General features: G+C 33.0%; 2 protein-coding genes across 2 annotated transcripts; one reads left to right on the top strand and one right to left on the bottom strand.

Annotated features, from left to right (window-relative positions):
- The first annotated feature begins 1,634 nt into the window (after positions 1–1,634).
- Positions 1,635–4,557, top strand: LOC139852326 (peroxisomal membrane protein 11D-like). Its single transcript, XM_071841599.1, has 8 exons — positions 1,635–1,762; positions 3,002–3,212; positions 3,305–3,379; positions 3,460–3,534; positions 3,739–3,819; positions 3,911–3,985; positions 4,062–4,235; positions 4,361–4,557. The coding sequence occupies exons 2-8, from the start codon at positions 3,021–3,023 to the stop codon at positions 4,394–4,396; spliced, it is 708 nt and encodes a 235-aa protein (XP_071697700.1). The 5' UTR covers positions 1,635–1,762; positions 3,002–3,020; the 3' UTR covers positions 4,397–4,557.
- Positions 4,558–9,656: 5,099 nt separating this feature from the next.
- LOC139852683 (F-box protein PP2-A13-like) lies at positions 9,657–11,624 on the bottom strand. Its single transcript, XM_071842007.1, has 3 exons — positions 11,215–11,624; positions 10,959–11,077; positions 9,657–10,349 (listed from the first exon to the last, which is right to left on the bottom strand). The coding sequence occupies exons 1-3, from the start codon at positions 11,524–11,526 to the stop codon at positions 9,923–9,925; spliced, it is 858 nt and encodes a 285-aa protein (XP_071698108.1). The 5' UTR covers positions 11,527–11,624; the 3' UTR covers positions 9,657–9,922.
- Positions 11,625–12,181: the final 557 nt, after the last annotated feature.

The following is a 12,181-nucleotide window of genomic DNA, read 5'->3' as shown; positions in this document are numbered from 1 at the left end:
ACTTCGAGGTATTATTTAGTATATTAGCTGCGCGCTGTATACTGGAGGATATTCTATATGCATCTTGTTAAGGTCGGTTACCAGGTGTTTAATTTATATGAATGATTTTTATCTCTATGCAGTTTGCGAAATGCCTGATACGAGATTATGTTTATGAAAGATGGAATTTAAATCTTGTGGTCTATTAAAAATATGAAATTGATGGATTATGATAAACTAATGAACTCACCAACCTTTTGGTTGACACTTTAAAGCATGTTTATTCTCAGGTGTTAAAGAAATCTTCCGCTGTGCATTTATTCATTTTAGAGATATTACTTGGAATCATTCATGACATATTTCAAAAGACATTGCATTCGAGTCGTTGAGTTCATCAAGATTATTATTAAGTCAATTATAGTTGAATATATTATGAAATGGTATGCATGTCGTCAACTTTCTATGTAATGGAAGTTTGTCTTTTAAAAACGAATGCAATGTTTGTAAAATGTATCATATAGAGGTCAAGTATCTCGCGATGTAACCAAATGTAATGTATTCGTCCAGATGAATTAGGACGGGTCATTAGATGTTAGGATTTCTTGTACTCTCTATATAGTTGATGTAATACAAATAACCCATTTTAACTATTCTACAGAAATTAAAAGAGTGTTATCAAAAAATACACACCCATAATAACAATTAAATAAACAAATTGTTAATTAGGCAATTATATAAAAAGAACAACTAGATAGATATAAGACATAAACAATACAACATATGTATATTACGTAGTTATGTATGATCTTTTGTTAGGACCGGCAAATTTGGAATCACTGGCCGAATAGAGACCACCCACCCGATTATATTCCATTCACGCACGCTCTCGAGGAAATCCATCCGTCCCAATAGGCAACCGGGGTAGGAAAAACCCCCGGTGGGACCCGGGAACCACGCAGGCAATTTCACATATTTCTGCCTCCTCCAAGATTTGAATTCGGGACCCCGCAACAATTCCATAAAGTTCTCCTCTTATATATCATTCAGTCAAGACTCGATGGTTATTTCTAATCTTCAACTTGAAGATCGATAGTCTAATGCGTCAAACTATACAGTTTTATTACTATTTTCGGACACTCAAAATTACAATGTACATTATGACTACTTTGCAGGCATATGAACGGGGTTGTATTCAGCAATCCTACGATAAAGATGTCCGAGCTTTTTGATTATATTGTATCTTTTCTTTTTATTGGATTAGATATATGGAGATAATGTAATTAATCATGGGCTTCTTGACTCATAAACCAACCGTTGTATAAAAATTTGCCGTTCCAAAAAAAGCAAATTTTGCCATTCCCTTGGTTTTTTTGCCTTTAAAAACATTTGGTTTTTATAAAAACGTTAGATCCTACCATCGTCATCCAATCAACAACGATTAATTAACCTTTAGCTCTTTTCTTCCCGAAAAAAAACTTTACACTCTTGTGATAAAAAAAAAACTTTTTATTTGATAGAAGCGTCTTCATAAAAGCTATTAAAAAAATAGAGAACCAAACATGCCTTATCATATCTTTTATTTTTGGATTATTTTAACAAGAAAATAAAATAGCAAAAATATATTTTTATTTTTGTGATTTTACAAGGATAGAGAGCTCGGCACACTCGCCAACACAATCCGATCATTTTCTCTCTCACACACTTACTGTGTGCTTCCTATAAGAAGGGAAAAAAAAATTAGCCCTAAATTTTCTGCTCTCTCAGTCTCTATCTTAATCAACAGGTAAACAAATCATTATGCTTTCAATTTGTAATTGTAATTTTAATGATTTTATATCGATTTTTTTTTATTTTATTATTTCTGTTCTTTAAGTTCGATGTAATCATCGATCGGTTTGTTAAGTAATTCTGTATTTGTTTTTATATAACTTTTGGTTTGGATTCACTTGTTGATTAGCTACCTTCGTGTCTTGATTTGCTGAAATTGATGTTTGAGCAAAAAGTGATTATATCATCTGTTGACTTTAATTTATAGGAAATTGTAGGTGTTTATTGACCTCTTAAAGATAATTGTAACTGAATTGTGAATTTATCATGCTTATAGATGGCTCGAGCTCGGCTCGAATAGCTAAAAACTTTTATATAAAAGTGATTTTGAATAATCAAACTTGTTTAAATATATAATATCAATCTAGTTCAATAACAGTAATTATTTCTAATATATGTATAAAAGTTAAAATAAAATCAGAGATTCAGAGCACGAGTCGAAAACCTCGCTGAATAGTCTAGCAATATTAGAATCCAATAGTCCTCCATAAGCTTGAGCTGAGCTCGTATAAGCTCGAGATCAGGCTTGAAGTCGATAAAGGCTTGACCTAGATTGACCGTGTACTAACCCCAAGGTGTGGCTTGGTGGTAAGATGCTTGGAAAGTTCCTAAGGACTCAGGTTTAATCCCCACTTGCTGCACTTTGGGGGGCTTGCATTTCAAAAAAAAAAAAAAAAAAAAAAAAAAAAAAAAAAGATTGACCGCGTACTAGAGTTGTTCGAATAAAGATCGATTGTTGTTGTTCGTTGTTAATGATTAAGATTCATCAATAGAGACTCTGTGTATGTGATGAGAGATTTTTAACATTCGTTAGAACTTGTATAGAGGTATAAAGGTGTTATTGCATGCTGTTTGTAAATAGTCGCTTCATGATTGTCTTAAAATTAAGCAAGTCACGTTTACAGATTGTTGTAAGCCCGCTCGCTCGCTCCTCTGATCTGTCTTTTTGGGAACACTGTTTTGAAAGAGTCGAATAAGTAGATTTGTTTTCTCACTCTAGTCATGCTTTGAAGATAAATATACGCTTTTGTAGCGGAACTGGCATTTACTGATGCATCTTATTTTTAGTTTATGTTATTTCAAATATGTATATGTATAGACAACATAGCCTAGTTAATTAACGATTATTGCAAATAAGTTGCTTGTCATTTTACCATTATGCTTTTGTATTTGAAACCATTTTTCTACTTTGTAGGTACAATACAAAATAAAACATGAGTACACTAGACGTTGCCAGGACAGAACTTGCTTTAGCTGTTCTTTACTTGAACAAAGCTGAAGCCAGGGACAAGATATGCAGAGCAATACAATACGGGTCTAAGTTTGTGAGTAATGGTGAGCCAGGCACTGCACAAAACGTTGACAAAGCCACTAGCTTGGCCAGGAAAGTTTTCCGTCTTTTTAAGGTGCGATTTATGTCAAAACAGTTGAGTTGCCTATCTAATAAGCGTGCATATGAATACTGAAATCTGAAATAACATTTAAATATATGTGGCAGTTTGTCAATGATTTGCATGGTCTTATCAGTCCAACTGCTCCCGGGACTCCCCTTCCAATTGTTTTACTGGGAAAGGTTTGTATTCTTTACTTTTACTTTACTTTACTTTTACTTTAGTTTCTATTTCTTCTCCTGATAACTATGCTTTGTTTCAGTCAAAAAATGCGTTGCTTTCAACTTTCTTGTTCCTTGACCAAATCGTTTGGCTCCATAGATCAGGCATTTACAAGGTACAATATCATTTTCACCTGGATATCCTATAATATTAAACAATGTTATGCTTTATTACACTTTTACTGGTTAGCATTCTTGTATTGTGCGTCCAGTTTACGTTGTTACTAAATAAATCAAGTTGGTTTCTTTAAGAAAGAAAATTTAATGTAACGAGTAGAGCGTCATCTTAAATTTTTATAAGAATTTGTTGGTGTTGTTAGAACAAAGATCGTGCAGAAATAATTGGCAGGGTATCTCTTTTCTGTTGGATGGGCTCTTCAGTCTGTACTACTTTAGTTGAGGTACGCAGCTTATTCTTCTCTTTTGACATTTATGCAATTTTTTAATATTAGTTATCATTTTTTTGGATGATTCTTAATTTGTTATCTTCAGATAGGAGAGCTTGGGAGGCTTTCAAAATCAATGAAGAAATTGGATAAGGAACTCAAGGGTACAGACAAGTACAAGGTTTGTGTGCATCAACTATTGGTTATTTATTATTTTTGGTATAATTTATATGGTTTATATGGTTTATAAAATGCAGAATGAACAATATCGTGCGAAACTTACTAAATCAAACGAGAGGTCATTGGCGTTGATCAAAGCAGCCATGGATATCGTGGTTGCTGCTGGACTTCTTCAGCTGTCTCCTAAAAAGATCACTCCTCGTGTTACAGGAGCCTTTGGATTTGCCACATCACTCATATCTTGTTATCAGGTACGTTGATTATCTCATGCAAGAATTTATGATAGTATGGTGATAATCTCATGCAAGAATAAGTTTTACTCGATTTTGTTCTCGGGTCAACAATATATGACTTAACCAACTTTTGGTTTGTGCAGTTGCTTCCTTCACCACCCAAGTCGAAATCATCTTGAAGCAGATTAATGACGGACGGGTACCACCAAACCTAGCTTTCTACGCCGTTAAAATAACTATTTGGATATATTGCAGTTACACACGATGTTTGTTTATGATTTTTATTTGCAGTCAACAATTGCAATAATATATTATGCCGTGTCTGCCTTTATCGCATTAATATTCTGTGTATGGCTGGTCTATTGTTATTATTATAAAATATTATTCAAAAAAGACAAAATTTCATTATCGTCCCTGAACTTTACATCGATTTTGACTTCCGGTCATTTTTTTTTTTTTTTTTTGTGCATTCCTCGTCCCTAAACTATTAAAAGAGTACAACCCTCGTCTCCCCGTCTAGATTCTGTCAATTTCAGTCGTTTGTTCAGACATGTGCAAAGCATGTGAGGGTAATTTGGTCTTTTTATTTTATTTCTTTTGTTTATTATTTAACTTATCTTTTCACCCTCATCCTCATCATCTCATGTTTATCATTCCCGAATTAAAAACCCTAATTTTATACTTTTATAAAATCAACAAATCAAACCCACACCATTTGTGCTTGTTACGTGATCACTGCTGCTGTTTTTAATCATATAAACACACCACAGTTCATATATTTAAGTAGCTTATTCATCACCATAGTTCACCATATTCAAGCTAAAACACCAAAACCGAATATGAACACGAAATCGAAGCTAGAAACCGCAACAAAAGTGGTATCATAGTGTCAGACCTCTTCCTCATCGATCCAAGCTTTGATTTCGTTATTTATTTTGCTGAAAATCGATTCTTAGATCCGTTTGACTTTCTTTAACTTTTTGGTGGGTTTTGATTCCGATGTGTTTTAATCAAATTTTGAAAAAGTGGAAATGTTCACAATCAGCTAGTGATCATTTCCCTAAAATTTTAGGAATTAATTCGCCCAATTGAACCCAGAATTGTTGATGAAGATTGATGAAGAACATGAAGAACTTCAAAAATTAAAATCGTGACTTGATGAGTTTTAGGTTGTGAATCCTTCGTGAAAGATGCTTAAAAACTTCATCTGAATCCTCGAAAATCACTGGTAACATCGGAAAGTCACCAAATCGTTCCAATTGAATCTTTCACCAAAAAACTTTGAAGTTTGACTTTAAGATTTAAATCACTGTGATGTTTCTCAACTTGATTTATACTTCACGAAGCTCGAGTAAGTTATTAGAAACTTGAATATATGCTCAATTTGAACTAGTAGAAGCTGTACTAATCCAAGAGTCTCAACATCTCTGTTACTGTATATATGCTCAATTTGATTCCGATGTGATTTGGAATTTTAATTGAAAAGTTTGTTGATGTTAATCACAAAGGAAGATCAACGAAGCATTGATTTAGGATTAGAATCAGTTCATTGATCTTGAATTATGTAGATGATCATCATTTGAAGATGTAATTTGATGCTAAGATGATGATGAAGATATACAAGTACTGTGAAATTGGGGGTTTTTATGAAGTATTGGGGACGAGGAATACAAAGTGAATTGTGAAGAATTGGGGGTTTTTATGATAGAAGAAGAAAAAACAATGACAAAAATACCCTCACATGACATGCACGTGATAAGGGGTAACGGCAGGTTTTGACAGAAAGTAGACGGGGGACGAGGGTTGTACTCTTTTAATAGTTTAGGACGAGTAATGCACAAAAAAAAGAAAAAGGACCGGGAGTTAAAATCGATGTAAAGTTCAGGGACGAGGAATGAAATTTTGTCTTCAAAAAAATATGATCGTGTATTTCATATTGACCATTTGCACCTTTAGATTCTGTTGTGTTTTGCGTGACATATACTTTATATTTCTGTATATTTTACTTTGCTATTATAAAGTTACAACTCATTATACGTTTTTGTAAATTCATGTTTGAGTCTATCCTAAACCATTTGATATCTTAATCATATATTCCAATTGCTGTAAAATTAAGCACCCATAAAGAAATACACAGATACGGACATATATTAGTATAATATTAGTTAATATGTTTAATTTAATTTGAATTTATTTATGATTCTGATTTATGATTTTATGTAATATAACAAAATAAACATGTATGAGGAAAATACAGTATCAACGTGACTCGACAATCTGCTTGCATTCTTGTAAATTCGCAGTGAATTGATTTGTACATACAAAAACACATATTATATGCTGGACTGGCTGGAGTGTAAGTCGAAATTAGGTGTTACAGTGTCAAACTCGAACTCGATTATAAAAGTTGAGGTACGGAACTCAACTTCAGTTCGACTTAACACTTAAATTCAAGCTCGGTTCGATTTAATTAAGCGGGCTCGACCTTCTAATGCTTCAAGGGAACAAGAAGTTCTCATAAGACCATAGATAACGGTGATTGTGACGTGGAGTGGGTAAGGTGTACTTTTTGGTGCAAGAAGATTACTGAACTATGGCAGGGAAAGAGGGAAGTTGTAATTAGGGGCTTTTGTAAGGGCGCTTGTGGGTGATGTGGCAAAATTTTGATTGGTATTTGAATAATAAAATATTAAAAAGGCGGAGAGATAACAAATTAACCAATCAGCACTTGACACGTCATGGTCATTCTCCCTCCTCTTGGGCGCATTTGATTGACAAACGCCCCTGGACAAACGCCGACAAACGCCCCATTTCTAACGTTTGTGGGGCATTTGTGGTGACACTTCATGAGCGTCTAGGGGAGAACCGCCCCGTTATCTATGGTCTTACCACAGACAAGCTTGTGAGCCCGGCTAAGGTCTTTTGAGAAAGTCAAATAAATTCTACTTTTTGCAGGCCATAATGTAAAAGTTAGCGGCTTCATACGCCGAGCTCGATTATAATAATAATAATAATAATAATAATAATAATAATAATACAACAACAACAACAAAACTCAATACTAAATGAGTGGTGTATGGAAAATAATAATAATAATAATAATAATAATAATAATAATAATTTATCTTATATATAATAACAAAACCTAAAATAGGTCATCTAAAGAGAAAAGAACTAATCTTAGCAATCAAAAAAGATAATCCACACTAATCTAAACCATTCATTTTTTCTAAACTTGATTATGACATCATAATCCACTCCATGAATTGTTTAATTACCAAAACACCCTTGAAGCACAAGACAATCTTAGCCATCAAAAAAGATAATCTACACTAATCTAAACCATTCATTTTTCCTAAACTTGATTATGACATCATAATCCACTCCATTAATTGTTTAATTACCAAAACACGCTTGAAACACAAAACTAGCGGGACAACATGGTAAAATAAGGTATCTGCAATATTGAAATCATTCACAACCAAACAATAGCAACAACACCCCGGCCAATTTCCTCTCAAGAAACCCTAACTTCAAAATCCAATTGAAAACAAGCTATATCGTGTATGTAATACTATTGATATGAGAACCGATCTTCTTTCTGTTGAATATTTGTATGATATGATTGAATGTTACTTTTGTGTTTAAGTGATGATAGATTTTGGAGCTGCTATGACTTGCGGCTTACAACATTTGTATTGCAATTTCTGATTTTGCTAGAATATACTGAATATGTGCATAACTATGAATCTAATTCTATTATAATTTGGTTTATTGTTGATTACATAATGAATTGGCCCAAATAGATAGAATTTCACTCGAGTCATGTAAATTGTCTATATTTAGTGCTCCAGAGATTGTATGTAATTTAGTTGTCGAGTAAGAGCCCTAATTGCTCTTCCAGTTTGTAATCTCTCTTTTCTTTAATATAATTTTTTTGTTGGCTTTTCAAAAAGAAAAATAAAGTTTTGAATTTTTTTTTCAAGTATTAATTATATTTGAATACTATACATTGGTTATTTATAAGAAAAAAAAAAACTATAAATTTCAAATATACGAGGTAAATAGTAGTGTTCTATACAATTTAAATAGTACATTAGTTTTTTTACTTAATAAAACTGTAAATTTTAAAAATATATCAGATCTCATAATTAAATTTAACGGTGTCTTCTACAATTTGAATAGTAATCTGTAATGAAAAATTTCAAACTAGTGACAACCGTGACCTCACAGGCTATAATCACCCTACCTCGAGTTTGACTCGACTTTAAGGTTGGCTCGACTTAATCTAACAACTGTCTTTTATGAAAGATAACTCAAATAGAGGGTAACAAAGACCACATTATAGTCATAGTAATGCGGAATTGGGGATCGATGGCTTAAACAGAAAAGATAGAATCGTTAAACCTTCGCGGTTTAACTTTGAACAAACCTTCATGGTTTAATAAAAAAAAAACCTTTCACGGCTTTCGTTTATTTCACGTACAAATAAAATTCAAAAAAACTAACTAGAAAACTCATCCTACGTTCCCTAAAATATAAATACACAAACTAAATAAAAGATTAAAAGATAAACTAATAAAAGATAAACTAGAAGATAAGAATAAACTATTAAATTTAAATAGAGACTCTAATCCAATTCCAACTGTTGGTGCCATGCTATCTTTGTCCACTTTTAAATTTTCTAAACGTGTTTCCAGCTTTCGAATTGTCCCATTTTGTGGCCCGAACAAGATCTTGGCCCAGCTTAACATTAGATGCAGGCCCAACAATAATCTGGTCCAAATATACATCACAGTGTCAGCTGTAACTAGGGATGGCAATGGATCGGATATGGATCGGGTGAGGCCGTATCCATATCCATATCCATTTATTTTTTTTTACTTTTCATCCATCCATATCCATATCCGTCGGGTGAAGCGGGTTAATGGATAATTATCCATATCCGTTTAATTTTTTTTTTATTTTTAACAATTATAAGCGGTGGTTCAATATATACGATCAAAAGTAATATTTTAAATAGTTTATGCGACCGAAAGTCACATTTTACTAATCTATATAACAAATATTCAATAGATAACCTATTAAACGTGTAAAGATATCGACATGTAAGTTGCTTACTTTTAGTTACATGAAATCACATTTAAACCACCAAAGTACGATAAATACATTTGATTATTTAAACAAAACAAAATATAAGAAGAAAGTTATATTTTTAGAGAATATATAAAGAAAGATGAATATGAATATAATTAATGAAATATCACTACATAAATGATACTAATTTGAGCGATAAATTTATATATTTAGCTATTTTGGGTGAAAGCGGGTTCATCCATGGATGAAATTTTTTCATCCATATCCATTTAGATCGTCCATATCCACGAATAATCGGGTGGATATCCACTGGATCGGGTATCCATTGCCATCCCTAGCTGTAACGTCTATTTCAAGAAAGCACTGTTTTCGGTAAATATAATAAACATTTTTTCAACCAGAATATTTAGACAGTAACATGCACCCAAAACAATACACATGGGTAAGCATCTTGTTCACAAAAACAATGCTTATTACTCAAAACTACAACTGTCAAAACTCGATTACATCAAATACACACCATTGTGACATACCTACACTACAAAATACATTCTTTCACTAACGTCTAAAACTACCAAAAAAATGTGATTAAATCAAACCATGTATCACTATAGCAATAAAGCTCTGAACTCTTTAACCAAGTTACTAGGACATATAAGTACTGAATCTATTGATAGACCACCTTTCGTATGTGTACAATCGATTTGTGTCAACGAGAATTTTATCTTCGTTGACACGTTTGAGTCATCGATAACAACATCTCCCACGTGATGGTACTCCCAGTTTCCCGTGTTCTCCAAGAAACACTTTGAAACTGCGTGTTGACCATCTTGTGTTGTGAGTTGGAACTGGACCGGTTTTATGTCCCAACCATGAACACCCTCTTGGTTTGACAATCGCCTGCCAGGTCGTTTTGTATACCTACCGAGCCGAAGCTTGAATAATAAGGAGTACGTTCCAGATGGAAACCGAAAGTCTATGTCTCCTTCTACCTCAAGCCACCATATTTGTTGAAGATACGCAATCGTACGAAATCTGGTAAATATAAGAAAATAAATGTTAAAAACAAGGCTTAACAATAGAAAAGTAAAAGTCATAGCAAACAGAGGCGTCTTCGAAGGGCCCAAAAATTTAGAACATGGTAAAATATAGAACATGGTCGGGCAACCGTCCGGCCCAAAAATTTAGAAGGCCCAAAATTTTAAATATATATATAGAGAGTTTTCTTAAAATAGTTCAATTAAATTAGATATAAAATTGTCAATTACAGTTTGCAATACTATAATTTTAAATTGTTAAATACACTTTTAAGTAAAAAATAGATAAATTTTAGTATTATCTTTTTATATGTATTAAAAAATTAAACGTGTACGAGAGCTTATTTTTATTTTCGTCCCGGCCTACTAAATTGTTGAGACGATCTGGTTGGCAAATCAAATTCATGGTTCGAATTCAAATGAATATAATTAATGAACCAATAGTTCTCAATCTTTTAATATCATTACACTGTTTTGTTATCGAATTTAAGCCATATTAATTAGAAAACCTCAAGTAAGGTGTGTTTTTGTAACAAATGCTAATTATTATAATTTTGATCATAATGATAAGTTTTATAACTAAAGTAGTGGAGTAAATAAATTCTACCTTGATTCATTGGTCGGAATATAATTCCAGTATCTCCGATCATCAATTCCGGTAATCGACAATGCCTTTGCAGAAATCGACAAACAAACACCTCCGGTCCTCTTATCCACCCAAAATTCCTGTAACAAAACATAAAACTCCAAATTAGAATCACACATACTTCCAATTTTGACTTTTTCATATAAAGTCAAACATAAGAATTTCCAAAATCAACCAATCAAAAATCAAATCAAAACCAATTCAACAAAATTCGAACCTTATTTCGTGAGTCAAAAGGAATGGGTCGGGTCAATTGAGCATAAATTTCACATTTCCCCAATTTACTAGGGTTTTCAATTAAGTACTCATTGACTAAATACTGATAATTGGACGGCAATTTAACGTCCCATATGAAATCAGCAGAAGACGCAGCTCTGAATGCTCGATTTAATCTTGCTAATTTGCAAATTTCGGGTGGATCTAAGTGTGCTAAAACTAGAGCTACACATGATTCAGGAATATCACCAAGTTTAAGTTTTGATGGATGATTTGAATCTTCTGGAGTTAGTAGTGATGAATTAGCACCCATATAGTGAAATCGAGATGGCAGTTGGTTGGTAGGGATGATGGATTACGGTGGTTGATGGCGGTTGTACGGTTAAGTGAGAGAAGTAAAGCGTGAAATTGTGTGTGAATATAGATGGCGAAAGACGCGGGTCATCTGTTTATATTGGAAAGATGATGTGGATATTGTGTTATTAAATTCAAATTGTAATTAATTTGAATAAAATAATGCTACTCACGAGGTAAAGTGCATGAGAAATGTGTGAGTTACACGCGCTAATCTTGTGTTTATTTAATTTTAGTCCTTCAGTTTAATTGTTATTTACTCGTTTATGGGTGGTTGATAAACTTATCTCGATTGCTAAGATACTCCCTACGGTAAAATTATACGTCGTTACTCGCTAATTATTCTTAGTTACTCACATTGCGTTAGCTACTCGCATTCACTAAGGATATAAGGAGAGTTTTAAAGATGCATGTGAGGACCATGGATGTAGCCGTTAGGCATGAAATGCAACAACGGATCTTTTGATATTTGTTTTGTTTGTATCTACAACACACGCGCGCGCGCACACACACACGCATATATTTACATACATATATATATAGGGGTAGGATCAATGGGGAAGTAACCAATCGGGGGGAAGCAAAATTTTTTTTTTTTCGTTTTTTTTTGAAAT

Source organism: Rutidosis leptorrhynchoides, chromosome 6 (genome assembly GCF_046630445.1).
Source record: "Rutidosis leptorrhynchoides isolate AG116_Rl617_1_P2 chromosome 6, CSIRO_AGI_Rlap_v1, whole genome shotgun sequence".
NCBI lineage: Eukaryota > Viridiplantae > Streptophyta > Magnoliopsida > Asterales > Asteraceae > Rutidosis > Rutidosis leptorrhynchoides.
This window is presented reverse-complemented; position numbering and strand designations above follow the sequence as displayed.